General features: G+C 45.0%; 1 protein-coding gene across 3 annotated transcripts in view; it reads right to left on the bottom strand.

Annotated features, from left to right (window-relative positions):
* LOC134927810 (mediator of DNA damage checkpoint protein 1-like) overlaps positions 1 to 25537 on the bottom strand; it is an 840332-nt gene that overhangs the window by 83923 nt on the left and 730872 nt on the right. For 2 of the 3 annotated variants that reach the window (XM_063922788.1, XM_063922786.1), the window contains one exon: positions 20952 to 21047. The exons of the other annotated variant lie outside the window; for it this stretch is intronic. In XM_063922788.1, the coding sequence (XP_063778858.1) occupies positions 20952 to 21047 (96 nt within the window). The remainder of the gene's footprint in view (positions 1 to 20951; positions 21048 to 25537) is intronic. 3 annotated transcript variants of the gene reach the window in all.

Raw genomic sequence — 25537 nt, forward strand, 5'->3', positions numbered from 1 at the left:
TAGTAATTGCACATTAAGACTTTTTAAATGGCAAGCTTACGGCCCGACTAGTATTGATGTGTCATGACATGCCCATATCACAAATGTTAATAACCTGGATAAAAGTGCAACATTACCAAACCCACTGTATTTCTATACACTCTATATAACATAGGTATACCTTACAGTATTATACTAGCAGTGTGTATGGGTTTATTTGGATATCGGCCTGGAATACTTTACATAATAAACAGACACAGTAAAAAGAAGTCCATGCCTAACAAAAATTTTGCATATTAAGACTTTTTAAATGGCAAGCTGGCGGCCTGATCAGTACTTATGTGTCATGATATGCCCGTACTACAAGCGGTAATAGCTTGGATAAAAGTGCAGCATTACTAAACCCACTGTATTTTTATACACTCTATGTAACACAAGTATATCTTACAGTGTTACATTAGCAGTGTGTATAGGTTTATTTGGACATCAGCCTGATATACCTTATGTAATAAATAGACACAGTAAAAAGTCCATGCTTGACAACAAAAAAATTTGTAACATTGGCTGCAACTGCTGCAGCTCTTTGAGATAGCAACAGAATAGTTACATGTGAGAGATATAAATAAGTTGCAATTGTTAAACTATATGAGACAGGAATTGGACATTAAAAATTGTAAGTAACAAGCCTGTAGCATGATCAGGATTAATGTGTCATAACATAGCTCTACCATAGGCGACAACAGCTTTGATAGAGGTGTGGTATTGCCAGGCTTAAAATCACAAAAATATAATAAGGACACACAGGAGCAATTGATATTTATTATCTTTATTTAGTGTATTGTTTGTAAATATTGTCTTGCGATTTTTCACATTATCAAGTATTTTATTGATATGAAATTAAAAGTTACATTTTAAATATACTTATCTTTCTCTCAACAAGTACGCCAACAAAGAGACAATTCTTTCCTTTCTAGTACTTTTGATCTGAATATAACTCTGCCTCTAGACGCAGAGGGCGAGGCTCCGGAGTATGCTGATGTGATTGCTGTATTCAACATCTGTTGAACTGATCAATAACCTTAGCTAAGTATACAATAAATTCATATTAATATATTCAAGTTATTTGTTGAAGTAATTTTCTGAGAATCCACGTATCTTGGTCTCCTTGAACTTAACCCACCTGTAACCACTGTACAGTGCATCCGGAAAGTATTCACAGTGCTTCACTTTTTCAACATTTTGTTATGTTCCAAAACGGAAGATGTTTCTTTTTCCCCCTCAAAATTCTACAAACAATACCCCATAATGATAACGTGAAATTTTGTGTGTGCAATTTTATTAAGAATAAAAAAAAACTAAGAAAACACATGTACATAAGTATTCACAGCCTTTGCTCAATACTTTGTTGATGCACCTTTGGCAGCAATTACAGCCTCAAGTATTTTTGAAAATTATGCCACAAGCTTGGCATACCTATCTTTGGCCAGTTTGCAGCACCTCTCATGCTCCATCGGGTTGGTTGGGAAACGTCGGTGCACAGCCATTTTCAGATCTCTCCAGAGATGTTCAATCAGATTAAAGTCTGGGCTCTGGCTGGGCCACTCAAGGACATTCACAGAGTTGTCCTGAAGCGCCCTGGAGCAGGTTTTTATCCAGGATGTCTCTGTACATTGCTTCATTCATCTTCCTTGTATCCTGACTAGTCTCCCACTTCCTGCTGCTGAAAAACATTCCCACAGCATGATGCTGCCACCACCATGCTTCACTGTAGGTATAGTATTGGCCTGGTGATGAGCTGTGCCAGGTTTCCTCCAAACATAACGCCTGGAATTCACGCCAATGAGTTCAATCTTTGTCTCATCAGACCAGAGGATTTTTTTCCTCATGGTCTGAGAGTCCTTCAGGTGCGTTTTGGCAAACTCCAGGTGTGCTGCCATATGCTTTTCACTAAGGAGCGGCTTCTGTCTGGCCATTCTACCATACAGGTCTGATTGGTGGATTGCTGCAGAGATGGTGGTCCTTCTGGAAGGTTCTCTCTCCACAGAGGAATGCTGTAGCTCTGACAGAGTGACCATCGTGTTCTTGGTCACCTCCCTGACCAGGGCCCTTCTCCCCCGATTGCTCAGTTTACATGGCCAGCCAGCTCTCGGAAGGGTTCTTCCATTTACGGATGATGGAGGCCACTGTGCTCATTGGGACCTTCAAAGCAGCAGATATATTTCTGTACCCTTCCCCATATTTGTGCCTAGAGACAATCCTGTATCGGAGGTCTACAGATAATTCCTTTGACTTCATGCTTGGTTTGTGCTCAGACATGCACTGTCAAGTATGGGACCTTATATAGACAGGTATGTGCCTTTCCACATCACGTCCAATCAACGGAATTTAACACAGGTGGGCCCTAATTAAGCTGTAGGAACATCTCAAGGATGATCAGTGGAAACAGGATGCACATGAGCTCAATTTTGCGCTTCATGGCAAAGGCTGTGAATACTTATGTACATGTGATTTCTTAGTTTATTTTTAATAAATTTGCAAAAATCTAAAAAAAACTTTTTTGACGTTGTCATTATGGGGTATTGTGTGTAGAATTTTTGGGGGAAAAATGAATTTATTCCATTTTGGAATAAGGCTGTAACATAACAAAATGTTGAAAAAGTGAAGCGCTGTGAATACTTTCCGGATGCACTGTATATCCAGAAATATTCAGATTTTTGTTGTAGTTGTTGGGGGGCTCTGTTTACATTAAAAAACCCTCACACGAGTTAGCACTTTTTCTAAACTGGAACTTTAAGAAGCCTAAGCTCTTCTCTTCTGCAACCCCCAGCAGGCAGTACAACCTTAACAGTGCCCAGACAGAAGTAAAGGATCAGTCAGCACGACTGAGCATTAGGGAGGGAACGCAGTGTTCCCAGCCTGCTTAAGACAAAAGGATTCAATGGTAAGTGAGCAAAAAAAGTGTGCAAAAAAATGGACTTCAATTAGTGGAATATAGACATTCGAAGTCCGCACTTGGGGGAAACACATTGGTATGCCCTCTTCAAAACGTCAGACCTGTTACCACATCCAGTAGAGGAGCTCTGATCTCGAAACCAAGTGACCGCACAACAACGCATGCACTCCTGATACTGCACCAGGACCCAAGATGCTGGGAAGATACGGAGTAAGGGACAAACTAGCAGGTAATGTACGTATTAGGGCACTAACTATATTAGCAGCCGTGCAAGCAGCGCTGCATTTGGGAGCGAGTAGCACCTGCTCCAGCTAGTGCTGCTTGCGTAACGCCCACCTCCAAACACGCAAAGAGGGGCTGTATCTACATTTAACTATTACGAATACCAGGATCACCTTGACATTGTAAAAGGTATCCAATTAAGTGCTCATCTATTTTCATACATATGGACTGATTGAAAATGCACTAGGGGCCCGTTGTGCTTATTAATTTCCACAGTCTTCCTCACGTTACAATATAGAAAAAATGGACTCGGGAAACTTCCTTAGCTCAACATTTTAATTTCTGTATTGAAATTTTCATCAAGAGTTTCAGGTGAAAATCTTTAAACTGTTCCCTATTAATTCTTTTTGCTGGTTTTTTTAAAGATTGTTTTCACTTGAAAGTGATTAAACTTCCACTTAAAAGAGATAATATATGATTTTACAACTACAGTATTATGCAGCCTCATTTGTATGTACAATTAATATTTGTTTTAGGCTTTATTGGGCTAATTAAGACAATTTCTTGACACTGTCTAAAGAAAATTGTATAGATCAGTTGTGTATATCTCACTAATTACACTTGGTATGTATAAATGATGCAATATTATTACTGCTTCTTTCTATGTAGATGTGTTTCATCCTCAACCTACTTGTTCACCATATCACTCATTTTGTAAAGATTGTTACCCCTGATGAAGTCGGGAAGGGATGAAATGCGTAGGTTGTTTCGGGTGTTTGTATCCATAAACTATCTGTAAGGCTCCTGCCTGTGAGCTCATAATCGTAAGCGTGAAGGCGGGGTAAACGTGTAATTATTTACTTAGCAATGGTTACACATACACGTTTTATGTAAGCAAGTTTATGTATTATTATTGTAAATGTATGTCACTGTATCAAAATTAAAAAATACAGATATTTTTTAGGTGATTCCTTCTTGGTGAGTGGGTATATTTGTAGGTCATCCAACTTCATTCTATTGGTGTATTACTACCATCAACACAGAAGATTGACCCCAAATGATAAAGTCATCCCATTGTGTGTGAACCCTGGAATCTATGGGCGGTATTTAAATGATACATCACGCCCAATCTCCTTTCTAAAGTGATCCCCGTTATAACGCATATCTTGCCCATAAAAATCAGGTTTAGCTGCATAAAGGGTTTGGGTGCCTCCTACCCCAGGGGTTGCAAGCTGAAATGATGATAACACACCCGTCAGCAGAAACAGAATGGGTGTAGAAGGGGACAGAAAGAATTGAATATTGCTCTATATACGATACTTGTTTTCCATCTGGACACTGTTAGCGTCTTCCAATATTGTTTTTGTCTATACACATATGTTTGTATCTTTTTTACTTTAAAATTTGATGTTATACGCATATATTGTTTGAGGTTATTGATTTAGAACTTTAAATAAATGTCGATATACCACTAATTGAACACCAGAATCCACACATTTATGCACCACACTTGCGATGGAGTTACATAAAAATTTTGACTTAAAATCACATTGACTAGTAGGAGTTGCAGAGGGAATGAGCATGGGCTTCTTAAAATTACAGTCTAAGTGCCAACTCCTGTGGTCCCCATCGCAACCCTATGGTCCATTGTTCCCAAACCTTGCTGGCACAGAAAGTTATATGCTGTTTAAATAAGAGCAAATCATTATTTTCTGATAATTAACTTTCATTCTATAACTATACTAGTCAAGAGGGCTGTTAAACTTTATGAGGGAAATCAGTTGAGCGGTTTACCCTGCAGCTAATTGATAATGCTGGCTGAATAAATTAGCTGCGGGAACCTCACACGCTAATCCCTGGGAGGCTGTTTTTTCCCTCAAGGCCACAGGAGCTGCAAAGAAAAATCTGGGTGTTAAATGAAACCTTCTGCATTTAATGCGTGGGGAAACGGCTAATTGAATAGCTTTTCCCTGTGAGTTGTGATCTATTAGCTGCGTGTAAACCCTGCAGCTAACTGAATTCTTGCTTTATTTTCCCCTTGATAATTAATAAAGACAAACTAAATTATACCTAGAGGTTTTGGTGATGCTGACAAAGTAGCATGTGATCCAGGATTATACCCTTTGTTACCAAACCAGGAGGACCCAGGGAACTTCTGATTTTGGTTGTTACAAAAAAAAAAAAAAAAAGGATGTTTGTTTATTATATAAGAGCAGCAATTCATTCTTTTCTGATGATTAACTTTTATTCTAAAGTAGGCTTAATTTTGAATGTTATAACATAAAACAGTTAAATGACAACTACACTAGTCAAGAGGGCTGTTAAACTCTATTTGTACTAAAAAAAAGGATGCAAAGGCAAGAATGTGTGTATATATATATATATATATATATATATACACACACACACACACACACACATATGTATATGCATAATATTAGATGCGACAGGGTTCTTAGGTAGCGCTAGTTGATAAGTCCAGTGACTTTAGTGACACCTTTTTCTCTTTATATACATTTTGGTAATGGGCCCAACAATGGAGGTTTGCGATTTAGTGTTCTCAATTCTACAAGGAATTCAAAGCCACCACAGACAGAGTTTCTAATATTGTGTAGACAGTATGAACGTAATATTTTAAATAAGGGGAGAACATATATAGATTATAAATGACAACAAATAGGGTGAATCCGCAACACATCCTGAGTGAATGTATGTACATCAGGTAGGGTAGCAATATTTCTCTGAAACCAAACCAAACCAAACCGACAAGGCAGAGATGTGAACCTTGAGGGAGGCCAGACACAGGCCTAAGTCCAGGCCCTGTTGTAGAAAGGCCAATAGCTTGGCCATACTAAACCTGGAAACGTCATGATTGTGAGACACACACAAAGTAAAGTAAGCATTCTAGACCCTATGGTAAATCCGAGCAGAAGCCGGCTTACGGGCCTTCAACATAGTTTGAACGACCGCCTCAGAAAAACCCTTGGCCCTCAGGACGGAAGCTTCAAGAGCCATGCCGTAAAAGCCAGACGGGCCAAATCCTGGTAAACACAAGGGCCCTGAACGAGGTGGTCTGGTCGTTGTGGAAGTAGAAGGCGACGATCCCACGAGAGACCCATGAGATCGGAGAACCAGTGCCGTCTGGGCCACGCTGGAGCGACCAGAAGCAGGTTTCCTCCTTCTTGCTTGAACTTCCGTAGTACTCTGGGCAGGAGTGACACCGGAGGGAACACATACGGTAGCTGAAAGTTCCATTGAATTGCCAGAGCGTCCACGAACGCAGCTTGAGGATCCCTTGTCCTTGCTCCGAAGACCGGAAGCTTGTGTCGAGATGCCATCAGATCCACATCTGGAAGACCAAACGTGTCCACGAGAAGTTGAAACACCTCCGGATGGAGGCTCCACTCTCCGGCGTGTACGCCCTGACGACTGAGATAGTCCGCTTCCCAGTTCAGGATGCCCGGAATGAACACTGCGGATATGGCCGGCAGATGGCGCTCCGCCCACTGAAGAATCTGTGATACTTCCCTCATTGCCATGCGGCTTCGAGTGCCGCCTTGATGATTTATATACGCCACCGTGGTGGCATTGCCCGACTGTACTTGAACAGGTCTGTTCTGTATTAGATGCTGGATCATTGTCAACGCGTTGAACACTGCCCCCAGTTCCAGAATATTGATCGGGAGCAGAGACTCCTCCCTGGTTCACCGACCATGAAGAAAGTGTTGTTCCAACACCGCGCCCCAAACTCTCAGACTGGCATCCGTCATCAGAAGGACCCAGTTGGATATCCAGAAGGGACGGCCCCTGCTCAATCGTTGGTCCTGAAGCCACCAGCTCAGTGACAGGTGGACCTCCGGAGACAATGAGATCATGTGAGATCTGATCCGGTGAGGCAGGCCGTCCCACTTAGTTAGAATTAACTTCTGCAGAGGGCGAGAGTGGAATTGAGCATACTCCACCATGTCGAAAGCCGACACCATGAGACCCAGCACTTGCATTGCCGAATGTATCGACACTTGCGGACGAGATAGGAAGCATCAAATTCTGTCCTGAAGCTTCAGTACTTTCTTAATCTGTGATGGCCGCTGGTCGGGAGTGAAGGAGAGGAAAGCAGATCCAGGGCGGGAACATTCATAGAAATAGCGCCCTGGGGCGAGGGGCCACAGGTCCGACCTGCTCCCCCTGCTGGCATCCCCACCGAGCACTGCGGGCAGCTTAAATCGGGGTATTTGTACGATAAAATCCCCCCAGACCTGTGCCCATGAGTGTCCCTGGTGGCTAGTGGAGCAGCTGTCTCTGAGCCAGAGGCACCGGCATTACCACTCCCGTGTTCAGGAGGGATTGCACAACCAGATGGAGAGTCCTTGCTTTCACCGGATCCGAAGGGACGTTTGTTGAGCAAAACTGGTGAGGGGGATGTTTCTTGAAAGAGATGGCGTATCCGTGAGTGACAACTTCCCTTACCCAGGTGTCCGAAGTGGTCTGTAGCCATACCTGGCAAACCCTAGAAGTTGGCCTCCCACCCTGGGATCCCCCAGAGGGAGGCCCGCCCCGTCATGCAGCAGGCTTGACTGTTTTGGCAGCAGGATGACGGGCAGCCCAGGCACGTTTAGGTTTGAGCTTAGTGCAATTGGAAGCACGAGCTTGTTTTGGGTACGCCTGACCCTTTGCTTTACCTGGAGGTCGGGTGAGGGGGAGGTGTCCTGCACAACCTGTTTTGAATGGTAATGAAAAAGATGTAACAAACCAGCAATATGGAAGATATTTGTGGAGAATGCTCCGAGAACAAATTATCCTGCTGGTGGTGCTCCCCGAGGTCAAAGATAAATCAATCACAGGAGAAGGTTGTTCCTTGAAAGAGATCAGGGAACCTAGAAGTAAACCTCTTTGTGGGGGCACTCTTATTTAATTATTATGATTTAAAATATAACTTTTATTTAATCAATTTAAATGAATATAGTATTCAACCTTTCCCAAACATGATTTTTTTCAAATATAATTTTTTTAAATATGTATAAAAAGTAATTAGGTTCAAAATGCAATAAATATACTCAAAAAACTGAGAGTTTCTTTATCCTAATTAATCAGGCCCCAAAATGCGGGTCGCCCATGGGTGAAAATATAGTCTCTTACAATTTTGAAAAATAAGGTCAAGAAAAATAATAGTCTTATTCTGACCCAATGGCACGTCAGAATTTCCTAGCGGGACACCCGGCCTGCGGCTCATAAAAAAGTATCAAGATCATATGATGTCTAAGTGTTGGTGGTTACACATAAAACCACCAAAAGCCGCTAATTCTAACAATATCTCACACAGTCACATAGTGTTTATGTATGTCACTCCTGTTGGAGAAAAAGATGTGCTGTAAACATTAATGATTTCGCAGCAAGGAGATGTTCCCAAGTACCTGTAAATGAGAGAAACATGTATCTGTTTTTTGCAATTAATTGCTGTTTCCGATGAAAATAGAAACCGTCAAAACAGTCTTTGTGAATCAGAATCTCAGACTTTGTATTGCTAGTTACATTGGAAATATCAGACAATAACCAAAAAACAGAAAACAGGTAAGTAACTGAATGATGTCGATCTCCCTGTAAGAATGGTCATAGAATATAATTATGCCATACACATTAGGAGTTAAACACTCCACAAGGTTATGACAGTTCACTTTAGTAAGATATAGTAATATTTAAGTTGCAGCAAGAAGGAGTAACAGTGAGATTGAAGTCTCTCTGTGACTGATGCAGATATAAATTGACAGGATTGGATTTTCAAACAATTACAGGTTGAGTATCCCATATCCAAATATTCCGAAATACGGAATATTCCGAAATACGGACTTTTTTGAGTGAGAGTGAGATAGTGAAACCTTTGTTTTCTGATGGCTCAATGTACACAAACTTTGTTTAATACACAAAGTTATTAAAAATATTGTATTAAATGACCTTCAGGCTGTGTGTATAAGGTGTATATGAAACATAAATGAATTGTGTGAATGTACACACACTTTGTTTAATGCACAAAGTTATAAAAAATATTGGCTAAAATGACCTTCAGGCTGTGTGTATAAGGTGCATATGAAACATAAATGCATTCTGTGCTTAGATTTAGGCCCCATCACCATGATATCTCATTATGGTATGCAATTATTCCAAAATACGGAAAAATCCCATATCCAAAATACCCCTGGTCCCCAGCATTTTGGATAAGGGAGACTCAACCTGTATAGCTCAAAGACATGTAATGTGGAAAATACTGATCATTTTCTTTAGTGTTGTGAAATTTCTAAATCATCTCCTGCTGTAGATAGTACAGAGGCCCGTCCCATATGTCTAACCGACTTCTGCTACCTTCCCATATGTGTGCAAGCACACAGTGAATGAGAGGTGAGAGAGCCGGTCCGGCGGTAACGGGCTGAAGAAAGAAAGAAGTGTATCATCTGTCACCCGCTGCGGCGCCCTGCAACCCTGTTAACCGTGGTCAGCGCAGAGTTCACAGGAGCCGCCGTGCAGGTGATGAGAGTGCACTGAAATACCTAGTGGGGATGAGATGTCCCCATGTGCAGCGGCTGCGGCTGGTGTCCCCGTCAGTGCCGAAGTCCGGGCCCAGTGACGTATCTCGGGATTCCGGAAGTTGCGTCATGTGACGCGTAAGAACAGGAACGTACGTTTCACCCTAACAGCGGGCTTGATCACCATCTGCCTGACTGGTATACCCCTTCATGGAGATTTTAAACGGTAGTGACCCAATCACCATCAAGCTAAAGTAATGAATGACAGTTCGATCAACCAATGAGAGAGTAATTAAATCATTGGTTTCCATGTGTGATGTAGTCTGAGAATTTCACTAATTCAGCACAAAGAATAGGGAAAGATAGTCCCTATTGCTGATTTTTCTAATTCAGTTAATAAATAAATATAAAAAAAGAATAAGTAAAATTAACGGAAAAAGGGACAAAAATAAACAAATGAAAATATAATAATTGAAGATATAATTAAAGGTTATGTAAATAATGAAATTAAATGAAAAAATTATAATAATAATATGTAACATTTCTAAAAGAAATAGGAAATAAACTAAAAAAATATATATACTAAAAAATATTGTTGAGGATTAGAAATAAAATATAATAGGTAAATGAGATAGTGTAGATAAAAGATCAAATTACTGAGTGTGATGATTTTCTCTCTCACCTCTCATTCACTGTGTGCTTGCACACATATGGGAAGGTAGCAGAAGTCGGTTAGACATATGGGACGGGCCTCTGTACTATCTACAGCAGGAGATGATTTAGAAATTTCACAACACTAAAGAAAATGATCAGTATTTTCCACATTACATGTCTTTGAGCTATAATTGTTTGAAAATCCAATCCTGTCAATTTATATCTGCATCAGTCACAGAGAGACTTCAATCTCACTGTTACTCCTTCTTGCTGCAACTTAAATATTACTATATCTTACTAAAGTGAACTGTCATAACCTTGTGGAGTGTTTAACTCCTAATGTGTATGGCATAATTATATTCTATGACCATTCTTACAGGGAGATCGACATCATTCAGTTACTTACCTGTTTTCTGTTTTTTGGTTATTGTCTGATATTTCCAATGTAACTAGCAATACAAAGTCTGAGATTCTGATTCACAAAGACTGTTTTGACGGTTTCTATTTTCATCGGAAACAGCAATTAATTGCAAAAAACAGATACATGTTTCTCTCATTTACAGGTACTTGGGCACACCTCCTTGCTGCGAAATCATTAATGTTTACAGCACATCTTTTTCTCCAACAGGAGTGACATACATAAACACTATGTGACTGTGTGAGATATTGTTAGAATTAGCGGCTTTTGGTGGTTTTGTGTGTAACCACCAACACTTAGACATCATATGATCTTGATACTTTTTTATGAGCCGCAGGCCGGGTGTCCCGCTAGGAAATTCTGACGTGCCATTGGGTCAGAATAAGACTATTATTTTTCTTGACCTTATTTTTCAAAATTGTAAGAGACTATATTTTCACCCATGGGCGACCCGCATTTTGGGGCCTGATTAATTAGGATAAAGAAACTCTCAGTTTTTTGAGTATATTTACTGCATTTTGAACCTAATTACTTTTTATACATATTTAAAAAAAATTATATTTGAAAAAAATCATGTTTGGGAAAGGTTGAATACTATATTCATTTAAATTGATTAAATAAAAGTTATATTTTAAATCATAATAATTAAATAAGAGTGCCCCCACAAAGAGGTTTACTTCTAGGTTCCCTGATCTCTTTCAAGGAACAACCTTCTCCTGTGATTTACCTGGAGGTCGAAAGGAACGAAATGAAGTACTCTTAGCCTTCGGGGCCGAAGGAGTAGTACTAGGCAGACATGCAGTCTTAGCAGACGCTAAGTCAGCGACAATCTTGTTGAGATCTTCCACAAAAGAAAGTTTCTCTTAAAAGGGATCACCTCCAAGGTCTTTTTCGAGTCCAGATCTACCGACCAGGACCGCAACCAGAGGATCCGATGAGCCAGAACAGACGTGGTAGATGTTTTGGCCGAAAGGATACCTGCATCTGATGCCGCCTCTTGAATATAATGAGAGGATGTAACAATTTATGAAAGACACCGTTTTGCATTATCAGGAAAATTAGACGGTAGTTCCACTTCTACTTCCAGAACCCAGGCCTCTATAGCTTTAGCAGCACAAGAGGCCGCAATAGTAGGCCTATGCACAGCTCCAGCCAGAGTGTAAATGGACTTCAAGCAAACCTCCACACGCTTATCCGTCGGTTCCTTCAGAGAGGTGACGGTAGTGACAGGCAGAGAAGATGATACCACCATACGTGCGACTTGTGAGTCCACCGGCGGCGGTGTTTCCCAATTTTTGCTTAACTATGTAGCGAAGAATAACGAGCCAGCATTTTCTTAGACAGAGAGAATTTCTTTCCTGGATATTCCCAGGATTCCTGACATATGTAAACTAAATGGTCAGAATGGGGTAAAACTAATTTAGTAACCTTCTGATGCTTAAACTTATTTGGTTTCTTAGAGGTAGCTGGGGGGTTCTTCATCATCATCAATTTGAAGAATCAGCCGTATAGCCTTCAAAAGGGTTCCGGTATGAATGGTCGACCATGTTATGGTCGACAGTCATTAGGTCGACCACTATTGGTCGACATTGACATGGTCGACACATGAAAAGGTCGACACATTTTTTTGTGTGTCGTTTTTTGCGTAAAGTGACGGGGAACCCCAATTAGTGCACCGCTTCGCTCGCCATGCTACCGTTCTCTATCGTAGTCCACGTGGATTGTAAAGAATCGAAAAGTTACCCAAAAGAAAAAAACACCCTAAAAACACCATGTCGACATTTTCATGTGTCGGGCCACGTGTCCACGTCGACCATTAGTGGTCGGCCTAATGACTGTCGACCATAACATGGTCGACCATTCAAACGGATACCCTCCAAAAGATCAGGAACATCCACTTGGGTCAAGGATTCCCCATCAGAAGCATCTGCGTTAGTGTCTGAGGGATCAGTGTATGTGCCATCTTCATCCGATGAAGTATCTGTAACACGAGTGGACTGTGAGGATGTAAGGGCCCGCTTAGAGGACACTTTGGTCTTAGGTGGGCGAGGGTTATGGTTTTGCTTGGCCAAAGACTGATTTAATTGCTGTAATTGAGAGGACAGAGCACCTGCCCATGGTGGATTAACAGCAGGGACAATATGTGGCTGTACTGGCACAGGAGGTCCCATAGGGGGCGTAAGTCTAGTTACCAGCGTAGTCAGTAAATTAGAGACTGTAGCCCACGGTGGGTCAGTAGTTACCCCCGACGTAGGACACTGACTAAGGGGTACACAGCCCCCAGCACCTGAACCCTCAGCTGCAATATTTTCCTCAGAGACATCTGGGGCATGAGCACTGCCACCGAACCCTCACCCTGACGAGCTGACATTATATAAAAGCGTTACCTTAGGGTGGAATAGTACAATAAAAGCAAACCGAATACCTAACAAAAATCCCCCCGGATAGTGACTACAGGCAGAGCACACACAGAGGATTTAAGAGGTAAATGGTGAATGTAAAACAAAGAGAAAATACCAAAAAAAGTATATGCTGTGAAAACCACTATATTATATGAAAACCCTGACACACATAGCATCCTTCAGGGTACAGAATATAGGAATAGCAGTAGATGTGAGAAAATAAGAATTTACTCACCGGTAATTCTATTTCTCGTAGTCCGTAGTGGATGCTGGGTACTCCGTAAGGACCATGGGGAATAGACGGGCTCCGCAGGAGACTGGGCACTCTTAAAAGAAAGATTAGGTACTATATCTGGTGTGCATTGGCTCCTCCCTCTATGCCCCTCCTCCAGACCTCAGTTAGGGAAACTGTGCCCGGAAGAGCTGACATTACTAGGAAAGGATTTGGAATCCAGGGTAAGACTCATACCAGCCACACCAATCACACCGTACAACTTGTGATAACTATACCCAGTTAACAGTATGAACAGCAACTGAGCCTCATTCAACAGATGGCTCATAACAATAACCCTTTAGTTAAGCAATAACTATATACATGTATTGCAGAGAGTGCGCACTTGGGACGGGCTCCCAGCATCCACTACGGACTACGAGAAATAGAATTACCGGTGAGTAAATTCTTATTTTCTCTGACGTCCTAGTGGATGCTGGGTACTCCGTAAGGACCATGGGGATTATACCAAAGCTACCAAACGGGCGGGAGAGTGCGGATGACTCTGCAGCACCGAATGAGCAAACTCAAGGTCCTCCTCAGCCAGGGTATCAAACTTGTAGAATTTTGCAAAAGTGTTTGAACCCGACCAAGTAGCAGCTCGGCAAAGTTGTAAAGCCGAGACCCCTCGGGTAGCCGCCCAAGAAGAGCCCACCTTCCTCGTGGAATGGGCTTTTACTGATTTAGGATGCGGCAGTCCAGCCGCAGAATGCGCAAGCTGAATCGTGCTACAGATCCAGCGAGCAATAGTCTGCTTTGAAGCAGGAGCACCCAGCTTGTTGGGTGCATGCAGGATAAATAGCGAGTCAGTTTTTCTGACTCTAGCCGTCCTGGAAACATAGATTTTCAGGGCCCGGACTACGTCCAGCAACTTGGAATCCTCCAAGTCCCGAGTAGCCGCAGGCACCACAATAGGTTGGTTCAAATGAAACGCTGATACCACCTTTGGGAGAAATTGGGGACGAGTCCTCAATTCTGCCCTGTCCATATGGAAAATCAGATATGGGCTTTTACATGACAAAGCCGCCAAATCTGACACACGCCTAGCTGAGGCCAAGGCCAACAGCATGATTACCTTCCACGTGAGGTACTTCAACTCCACGGTCTGAAGTGGCTCAAACCAATGTGATTTTAGGAAATCCAACACAACGTTGAGATCCCAAGGTGCCACTGGAGGCACAAAAGGGGGCTGAATATGCAGCACTCCCTTAACAAACGTCTGAACTTCAGGCAGTGAAGCCAGTTCTTTTTGAAAGAAAATAGACAGGGCCGAAATCTGGACTTTTATGGAACCCAATTTTAGGCCCATAGTCACTCCTGACTGTAGGAAGCGCAGAAATCGACCCAGCTGGAATTCCTCTGTTGGGGCCTTTCTGGCCTCACACCAAGCAACATATTTTCGCCATATGCGGTGATAATGTTTTGCTGTCACATCCTTCCTAGCTTTTATCAGCGTAGGAATGACTTCATCTGGAATGCCCTTTTCCGTTAGGATCCGGCGTTCAACCGCCATGCCGTCAAACGCAGCCGCGGTAAGTCTTGGAACAGACAGGGCCCCTGCTGTAGCAGGTCCTGTCGGAGCGGCAGAGGCCATGGGTACTCTGAGATCATCTCTTGTAGTTCTGGGTACCAAGTTCTTCTTGGCCAGTCCGGAACGATGAGTATAGTTCTTACTCCTCTCTTTCTTATTATCCTCAGTACCTTGGGTATGAGAGGAAGAGGAGGGAACACATAAACCGACTGGTACACCCACGGTGTCACTAGGGCGTCCACAGCTATCGCCTGAGGGTCCCTTGACCTGGTGCAATATCTTTTTAGCTTTTTGTTGAGGCGGGACGCCATCATGTCCACCTGTGGCCGTTCCCAACGATTTATAATCAGCTTGAAGACTTCTGGATGAAGTCCCCACTCTCCCGGGTGTAGGTCGTGCCTGCTGAGGAAGTCTGCTTCCCAGTTGTCCACTCCCGGAATGAACACTGCTGACAGTGCTAGCACGTGATTCTCCGCCCATCGAAGAATCCTTGTGGCTTCTGCCATTGCCATCCTGCTTCTTGTGCCGCCCTGGCGGTTTACACTGGCGACCGCCGTGTTGTTGTCCGACTGAATCAACACCGGTTGGTTTTGAAGCAGGGGTTTTGCTTGACTCAGGGCGTTGTAAATGGCCCTTAGTTCCAGAATATTTATGTGTAGGGAAGTCTCCTGACTCGACCACTGTCCTTGGAAGTTTCTTCCCTGAGTGACTGCCCCCCAACCTCGGAGGCTTGCGTCCGTGGTCACCAGGACCCAGTCCTGTATGCCGAATCTGCGGCCTTCGCGAAGATGAGCACTCTGCAGCCACCACAGCAGAGACACCCTGGCCCTCGGGGACAGGGTGATCAACCGATGCATCTGAAGATGCGATCCGGACCACTTGTCTAACAGATCCCACTGAAAGATCCTTGCATGGAACCTGCCGAAGGGAATTGCTTCGTAAGAAGCTACCATCTTTCCCAGGACTCGCGTGCAGTGATGCACAGACACCTGTTTTGGTTTCAGGAGGTCCATGACCAAAGATGACAATTCCTGGGCCTTCTCCACCGGGAGAAACACCTTCTTCTGTTCTGTGTCCAGAATCATGCCCAAGAACAGCAGACGCGTCGTAGGAATCAGCTGCGACTTTGGGATATTCAGAATCCAGCCGTGCTGTTGTAGCACTTCCCGAGATAGTGCTACGCTGACTAACAACTGCTCCTTGGACCTCGCCTTTATAAGGAGATCGTCCAAGTACGGGATAATTATAACTCCCTTCTTGCGAAGGAGTATCATAATTTCGGCCATTACCTTGGTAAATACCCTCGGTGCCGTGGACAGACCAAACGGCAACGTCTGGAATTGGTAATGACAGTCCTGTACCACAAACCTGAGGTACTCCTGGTGAGGTGGGTAAATGGGGACATGCAGGTAAGCATCCTTGATGTCCAGCGACACCATAAAATCCCCCTCTTCCAGGCTTGCAATAACCGCCCTGAGCGATTCCATCTTGAACTTGAACTGCCTTACATAAGTGTTCAAGGATTTTAAATTTAGAATGGGTCTCACCGAACCGTCTGGTTTCGGTACCACAAACATTGTGGAATAGTAGCCCCGTCCCTGTTGAAGGAGGGGAACCTTGATTATCACCTGCTGAAGGTACAGCTTGTAAATAGCCGCCAGTATTACCTCCCTTTCCCTGGGAGCAGCTGGCAAGGCTGATTTGAGGTAACGGCGAGGGGGAGTCGCCTCGAACTCCAGCTTGTATCCCTGAGATACCACTTGTAGAACCCAGAAATCCACCTGTGAGCGAACCCACTGGTCGCTGAAGTGCCAGAGAAACGCCCCCACCGCACCTGGCTCCACCTGTGGAGCCCCAGCGTCATGCGGTGGACTTAGTGGAAGCAGGGGAGGATTTTTGTTCCTGGGAACTGGCTGTCTGGTGCAGCTTTTTTCCTCTACCCCTGCCTCTGGGAGGAAAGGATGCGCCTCTGACCCGCTTGCCTTTCTGAGGCCGAAAGGACTGTACTTGATAATACGGTGCTTTCTTAGGCTGTGAAGGAACCTGAGGTAAAAAAGTCGACTTCCCAGCTGTTGCTGTGGATACGAGGTCCGAGAGACCGTCCCCAAACAATTCCTCACCCTTATAAGGCAAAACCTCCATGTGCCTTTTAGAATCAGCATCACCTGTCCACTGCCGAGTCCATAATACTCTCCTGGCAGAAATGGACATTGCATTAATTCTAGATGCCAGCCGGCAAATGTCCCTCTGTGCATCCCTCATATATAAGACGACGTCTTTTATATGCTCTATGGTTAGCAAAATAGTATCCTTGTCGAGGGAATCAATGTTATCTGACAGGGTATCAGACCATGCTGCTGCAGCACTACACATCCATGCTGAAGCAATTGCAGGTCTCAGTATAGTACCTGAGTGTGTATATACAGACTTCAGGATAGACTCCTGCTTTCTATCCGCAGGCTCCTTTAGGGCGGCCGTATCCTGAGACGGCAGTGCCACCTTTTTAGATAAGCGTGTGAGCCACTGGCTGCTTTTTCTCCCCAAACATAATACACTTTTTAGTGGTAACAGGGTTAATGTCAGAAATGTGCAACACATTTTTCATTGCCGTAATCATGCATCGGATGGCCCTTGTGGACTGTACATTTGTCTCATCCTCGTCTACACTGGAGTCAGACTCCGTGTCGACATCTGTGTCTGCCATCTGAGGTAGCGGGCGTTTTTGAGCCCCTGATGGCCTCTGAGACGCCTGGGCAGGCGCGGGCTGAGATGCCGGCTGTCCCAAAGCTGTTACGTCATCGAACCTTTTATGTAAGGAGTTGACACTGTCGGTTAATACCTTCCACATATCCATCCACTCTGGTGTCGGCCCCGTAGGGGGCGACATCACACTTATCGGCACCTGCTCCGCCTCCACGTAAGCCTCCTCATCAAACATGTCGACACAGCCGTACCGACACACCGCACACACACAGGGAATGCTCTGACTGAGGACAGGACCCCACAAAGTCCTTTGGGGAGACAGAGAGAGAGTATGCCAGCACACACCAGAGCGCTATATAACAGAGGGATTTACACTAACAAAGAGTGAATTTTCCCCAATAGCTGCTTATATCACCTTTTGCGCCTAAATTTATGTGCCCCCCCTCTCTTTTTTACCCTTGTTGTAGTGTATACTGCAGGGGAGAGCCTGGGGAGCGTCCTTCCAGCGGAGCTGTGAAGAGAAAATGGCGCCGGTGTGCTGAGGGAGAAAGCCCCGCCCCCTCCGCGGCGGGCTTCTCCCGCTTTTTTAATAATGTCAATGGCGGGGGATTAGGCACATATACAGTTTATAAACTGTATTATGTGCAGTTTTGCCAAAAGGTATACTTATTGCAGCCCAGGGCGCCCCCCCCCCCCCCAGCGCCCTGCACCCACCAGTGACCGGAGCGTGTGGTGTGCTGTGGGAGCAATGGTGCACAGCTGCAGTGCTTTGCGCTACCTTGATGAAGACCGGAGTCTTCAGCCGCCGTTTTTCTTCTGATTCTTCCGACTTCTGGCTCTGCAAGGGGGACGGCGGCGCGGCTCTGGGAACGGACGATCGAGGTCGGGCCCTGTGTTCGATCCCTCTGGAGCTAATGGTGTCCAGTAGCCTTAGAAGCACAAGCTAGCTGCAAGCAGGTAGGTTTGCTTCTCTCCCCTCAGTCCCTCGTAGCAGTGAGTCTGTTGTCAGCAGATCTCACTGAAAATAAAAAACCTAAGAAATACTTTCTTTTCTAGTAAGCTCAGGAGAGCCCACTAGGTGCATCCAGCTCTGGCCGGGCACAGATTCTAACTGAGGTCTGGAGGAGGGGCATAGAGGGAGGAGCCAGTGCACACCAGATATAGTACCTAATCTTTCTTTTAAGAGTGCCCAGTCTCCTGCGGAGCCCGTCTATTCCCCATGGTCCTTACGGAGTACCCAGCATCCACTAGGACGTCAGAGAAATACGGAATGGAAATCACACAGCAGCTACTGGCACACACACACAGTCACATGCACAATGCAGAAATTATCACAAATAACCATAAAACTGCACTGGACTAGCAACACTGTAGTAACTGCACTACACAAGTAAAGCTAATTAGGTATATAAATATAGCAATGCACAGTAAACACTGGATGTATATCACAGGGTACTTGTACGAAATAACCCTGACAAAGTGCACTTGTTCCTAACTAAAACTGTCTAAAGACATGTAGAATACTTAAGTGACCTGTAAATGCACAGCGCTGATGATGCAGGCGGCTTTACAGAGGAGGCATTGCCCAGCAGTCCCAGATCAGCGCAACTGTGTGTGTAATGGCGCCCAAAAGCTGAGAGAGAGATGTAGCTCCAGGGTGGGAACATTAGCAATAAATGGCGCCCTGGGGCTGGGGGAGGGGATACAGATCAGAGCCAGATCCCCTTGTTGGACTTCACCACCGGTACTGCGGGCCTTAAAGAAACGGACTTATGCAAAAATCCGACCTGTGCCCTTGCCCTGGTGGTCTAGTGGGGTCCCTGCACAGCCACAGTGTCCACTCCAGCGCGCGAGATCCGCCTCCCAAGGACCGTGCCGGATCACGGTTTGCAGCGGGTCCCGCCTCTTACCTCCTCCTTTCAGCGGCCACACGATCCCGGAGAGCAACGGTGGTGTGTGTGTGCCCTTATGATAGAACAGGAGCCTCCACTGTGGTTACCCTTCAACCAGGGCGTGGGAGTGTACAGCGCCGCTGGGAGATGAGGGAGCCGCAGCATGATGTGTCAGAATGACACACAGCACTTTTACGTGCCTATGCTGCGGCTCTGAATTCTTCTTTCTTCACTTGAAAGCTCTTTTCAGGGCTGTCCACCGCAGCCCTCCCTGTTGTCAGCCTGCACTGCAGGCACCAACATACAAACTGAGCTCCTGTACACGGAGGCGGGGTTATAGAGGAGGCGGCGCTGTGCATCTTGTGAACAGTCAAAGCTTTTAGCCTGTTGGTGCCTCGGATCAAGATACAACTCTACACCCCGATGTTATCTCTGTGCAACCCCAGTGTACCCCACTGCAAAAATATATATAGAAATATATATATATATATATATATATATATATATATATATATAAAATATATAAAAGCAAAACTTTGTCCTTCCATACAAATCCACAGTTTACAAGCCAAGATCGTGAAATTTTCCATACGAGCATATTAAAACACGGCCGAGGCAACTTAAAAAATTTGCAATCGAAATGAATTAGGGGTGAGGCAGCAGCACTGAGTATTTCAGCAGACAACATAACTCTGGAATGCCTGCAGCAATTTACAACAAGCTTGGTACACATATGACTTACACTCTGGGAACAAACACTGTAGGGGTAAGACACCCCTAGGGATGGGACAGCAGCACAGAGTATGTCAGCAGACAGCATAACTGTGGAAGACCTGGAGACATTTACACCAAACTTGGTACACATATGACTTACACTCTGGGAACAAACACTGTTGAGGTAACACACCGCTAGCACCCCTACGGATGGCCCACAGACTACATCAGGACATGCATGATATGTCAGTGATGACAGGGCTGCATGTGACAGGGCCAGTGACATGATGTGAGGAGGGGAATGGAGGTAGCACGAACCCACACACTGACAGTTAGATAGTGGAAGTAGCACGGTGCCCCAGCAACACAGAGTATATCAGGAAATAGAAATGTGCTGCGCTATATAAGAAACTGTAAATAAATCGATAATTTCACAGGGGCACTGACATGATGTGAGGAGGGGAATAGAGGCAGCAAGGAAGCCACAGAGTTCTATAGTGGAAAGAGCAGTGTCCCTTAGGGGACAAAATAGGGGTCCGACCACTACAAAAAGTGCGTCAGGGAAGCAAGATATGCCTATATACTAGATCTCCAACCAATGTAAATTAACGAACTATAATTCTAATCTACCATCCTCATGCCATAGCAAAGCACGGGTATTCAGCTACTTTAGACAGACAGACAGTTAGATAATCACCTTGTGGTCTGTATGATGTTGGTGCTCTAGTAGGTGCTTTATTATCAACTTTAAAAGCTGGATATTCCACTCTTTGGTTGCCCTTTGCTGCAGAGTCTGTAAATGTTTGCAAAAATAGGATTTTAATACCTACCGGTAAATCCTTTTCTCTTAGTCCGTAGAGGATGCTGGGGATGCTTCAAGAACCATGGGGTATAGACGGGATCCGCAGGAGACATGGGCACTTTAAGACTTTAAAATGGGTGTGAACTGGCTCCTCCCTCTATGCCCCTCCTCCAGACTCCAGTTATAGGAACTGTGCCCAGAGAGACGGACATTTCGAGGAAAAGGATTTTTTTTTTTTTTAAACTAAGGTGAGATACATACCAGCTCACACCTCAACACGCCGTACAACATGGCATTCAACAACAACGCATGCAATGGCATGACTAACATCAGCCACAGGCTGACTGAACTCCACACAACATGTGTGTCACCATAAGCAATAACTGCAGATACAGCCCACACTGGGACGGGCGCCCAGCATCCTCAACTGACTAAGAGAAAAGGATTTACTGGTAGGTATTAAAATCCTATTTTCTCATACGTCCTAGAGGATTCTGGGGTCACATCAAGAACCATGGGGTTATAACAAAGCTCTAGAACGGGCAGGAGAGTGCGGATGACTTCGCAGCACCGATTGACCAAACAAGAGGTCCTCCTCAGCCAGGGTATCAAACTTGTAAAACTTTGCAAAGGTGTTTGAACCCGACCAAGTAGCCGCTCGGCAAAGCTGTAATGCCGAGACCCCTCGGGCAGCCGCCCAGGATGAGCCCACCTTTCTGGTAGAATGGGCCTTCACCGATTTCGGTAACGGCAATCCCGCCGTAAATGAGCCTGCTGAATCGTATTACAGATCCAACGTGCAATAATCTGCTTGGAAGCAGGAGCCCCAATCTTGTTGGGAGCCCACAGGACAAACAGAGCCTCTGTTTTCCTAACTTGAGCAGTTCTGGCGACATAGTTTTTCAAAGCTCTGACCACATCGAGAGACTTCGAGTCCGCCAAGGCGTCAGTAGCCACTGGCACCACAATAGGCTGGTTTACATGAAACAATGAAACCACTTTTGGCAGAAATTGCTGACGAGTTCTCAACTCCGCTCTATTAGCATGGAAGATTAAATAGGGGCTTTTGTGAGACAAAGCCGCCAATTCAGATACCCGCCTTGCGGATGCCAAGGCCAACAACATGACTACTTTCCAAGTAAGGAATTTCAACTCGACCTTACGTAAAGGTTCAAACCAATGAGATTGCAGGAACTGCAACACCACATTAAGATCCCATGGTGCCACGAAGGTCTGAACTTCTGGAAGGGAGGCCAATTCTTTCTGAAAGAAAATCGATAAGCCCGAAATTTGTACTTTAATGGAGCCTAACTTTAGGCCTGCATCCACACCTGCTTGCAAAAAATGGAGCAAACGCCCCACCTGAAATTCTTCCGTAGGAGCCTTCTTGGATTCACACCAAGACACATATTTTCTCCAAATACGGTGGTAAAGCTTCTTTTCTAGCCTGAAGAAGTGTGGGAATGACTTCACTGGGAATACCCTTCCGGGCTAGGATTTGACGTTCAACCGCCATGCCGTCAAACGCAGCAGCGGTAAGTCTTGATACACGCACGTCTTGATACACTGTAACAGGTTCTCTCGTAGAGGAAGAAGCCAGGGATCTTCTATGAGCAACTCCTGAAGATCTGGATACCAGGCCCTCCTTGACCATTCTGGAACAATGAGTATCGCCTGAACCCTTGTTATTCTTATGATCTTTATCACCTTTGGAATGAGTGGAAGTGGAGGGAACACATAGACCAACTGAAACACCCACGGTGTCACCAGGGCATCCACCGATATTGCTTGGGGGTCCCTTGACCTGGAACAATATCTCTGAAGTTTCTTGTTGAGGCGAGACGTCATCAGGTCTATTTGAGGAATTCCCCAACGACTTGTCACTTCTGCAAAGACCTCTTGATGAAGACCCCACTCTCCTGGATGGAGATCGTGTCAGCTGAGGAAGTCTGCTTCCCAGTTGTCCACTCCTGGAATGAAGACCGCTGACAGAGCGCTTGCATGTTTCTCCGCCCAGCGAAGAACTTTTGTGGCCTCCGCCATCGCCGCTCTGCTATTTGTTCCGCCCTGGCGGTTTATGTACGCCACTGCTGTTATGTTGTCCAACTGAATCAAGACGGGCAGACCGCAAAGATGATGTTCCGCTTGCAGAAGGCCGTTGTAAATGGCCCTTAATTCCAGAATGTTTATGTGCAAACAAGCTTCCTGGCTTGACCATTTTCCCTGGAAATTTTTTCCCCTGTTTGACTGCTCCCCAGCCTCGGAGGCTTGCATCTGTGGTCACCAGGATCCAATCCTGAATCCCGAACCTGCGTCCTTCTAGGAGGTGAGAACTGTGCAGCCACCACAGGAGAGAGATTCTGGTCCTGGAAGATAGGATTATTTTCTGGTGCATGTACAGGTGAGACCCGGACCACTTGTCCAACAGGTACCACTGAGACACTCTGGCATGGAACCTGCCGAACTGAATGGCCTCGTAGGCCGCCGCCATCTTCCCCAGCAACCGGGTGCATTGAAGAATCGACACTCTTGCCGGTTTCAGAATCTGTTTTACCATGTTTTGCATTTCAAAAGCATTTTCCACTGGAAGAAAAACTCTCTGTAATTCTGTATCCAGAATCATACCCAAGAACAACAGTCATGTTGTTGGAACCAACTGTGATTTTGGCAAGTTTAGGAGCCAACCATGTTGTTGCAGAATTGTCAGGGAGAGTGTAATGTTTTTCAGTAATTGCTCCTTTGATCTCGCCTTTATCAGGAGATCGTCCAAGTATGGGATAATCGTGACTCCTTGCTTGCGTAGGAGAACCACAATTTCCGCCATAACCTTGGTGAAAATCCTCGGAGCCGTGGACAGACCAAACGGTAACGTCTGAAACTGGTAATGACAATCCTGAACAGCAAACTTCAGATAAGCCTGATGTGGGGGATATATGGGGACGTGTAAGTAGGCATCCTTTATGTTGACAGACACCATAAAACCCCCTCCTCCAGACTGGAGATCACTGCTCGGAGAGATTCCATCTTGAATTTGAATATTTTTAGATAGAAATTGAGGGATTTTAGGTTCAGAATTGGTCTGACTGAGCCATCTGGCTTCGGGACCACGAACAGGCTCGAATAAAAGCCTTCCGCCTGTTGTGACGTGGGTACTGTGACAATGACTTGATTTTGACACAGCTTTAGTATTGCAGCGCATACTACCTACCTTTCTGGAAGAGAAGCTGGCAAAGCCGATTTGAAAAATCGGTGAGGGGGCACGTCTTGAAACTCCAATTTGTACCCTTGGGCTAAGATTTCTAATACCCAAGGATCCAGGGCCGAGTGAACCCAGACCTGACTGAAGAGTTGGAGACGTGCCCTCACCGGTGCGGACTCCCCCAGAGGAGCCCCAGCATCATGCGGTGGTTTTGGTAGAAGCCGGGGAGGACTTCTGCTTTTGGGAACTTGCCATAGCCTGTGACCTTTTTCCCCTTCCTCTTCCTCTCGTAGCAAGGAAGGAAGACCTTCGTCCTTTTTTTGTATTTATTGGGCCGAAAGGACTGCATCTGATAGTGGGGTGTTTTATTTTGTTGTGCAGGAACATAAGATAAAAATGATGACTTACCCGCGGTAGCCGTATATACCAGGTCAGCGAGGCCGTCACCAAACAAGACACTACCGTTAAACGGTAGAGACTCCATAGTCTGCTTAGAGCCAGCATCAGCATTCCATTGATGAATCCACAATGCCCTCCTAGCCGAGACTGCCATGGCATTGGCCCTTGATCCCAAAAGGCCTATAACCCTCGCAGCTTTTTTTAGATAGGCTGCAGCGTCCCTGATATGACCCAGTGTCAAAAGCACGCTATCCCTGTCAGATGACAAATTATCTGCCCACTTTTCAATAGCGCTACTCACCCATGCCGATGCCACGGCAGGTCTGAGCAGTGTACCTGTAGTGACATAAATGGATTTTAGTATATTTTCCTGCTTACGATCCGCAGGATCCTTTAGGGCTGCCGTGTCAGGAGACGGAAGCGCCAACTTTTTGGACAGTCGCGATAGAGCTTTGTCCACCGTGGGGGTTGACTCCCACTTTTCCCTGTCCCCAGAGGGGAACGGATATGCCACCGGAATTCTCTTGGGAAACTAACTTCTTGTGAGGATTTTCCCAAGCTTTTTCAAAAAGAGCGTTCAGTTCACGAGAGGGAGGAAACGTTACTTCAGGTTTCTTTCCTTTATACATACAGACCCTAGTATCAGGAACAGCAGGGTCTTCCGTGATATGTAATACATCTTTTATAGCCACACTCATGTACTGAATGCTCTTAGCCAGTTTAGGATTCAATCTGGCATCACTATAGTCGACACTGGAATCAGAGACCGTGTCGGTATCTGTATCTGCTATCTGGGTAAATGAACGCTTCTGTGACACCGAGGGGCTCTGAACTTGCGACAATGCATCCTCCATGGATTTTCTCCATGTCTGGGTATGAGACT

This window comes from Pseudophryne corroboree, chromosome 5 (genome assembly GCF_028390025.1).
Source record: "Pseudophryne corroboree isolate aPseCor3 chromosome 5, aPseCor3.hap2, whole genome shotgun sequence".
Lineage (NCBI taxonomy): Eukaryota > Metazoa > Chordata > Amphibia > Anura > Myobatrachidae > Pseudophryne > Pseudophryne corroboree.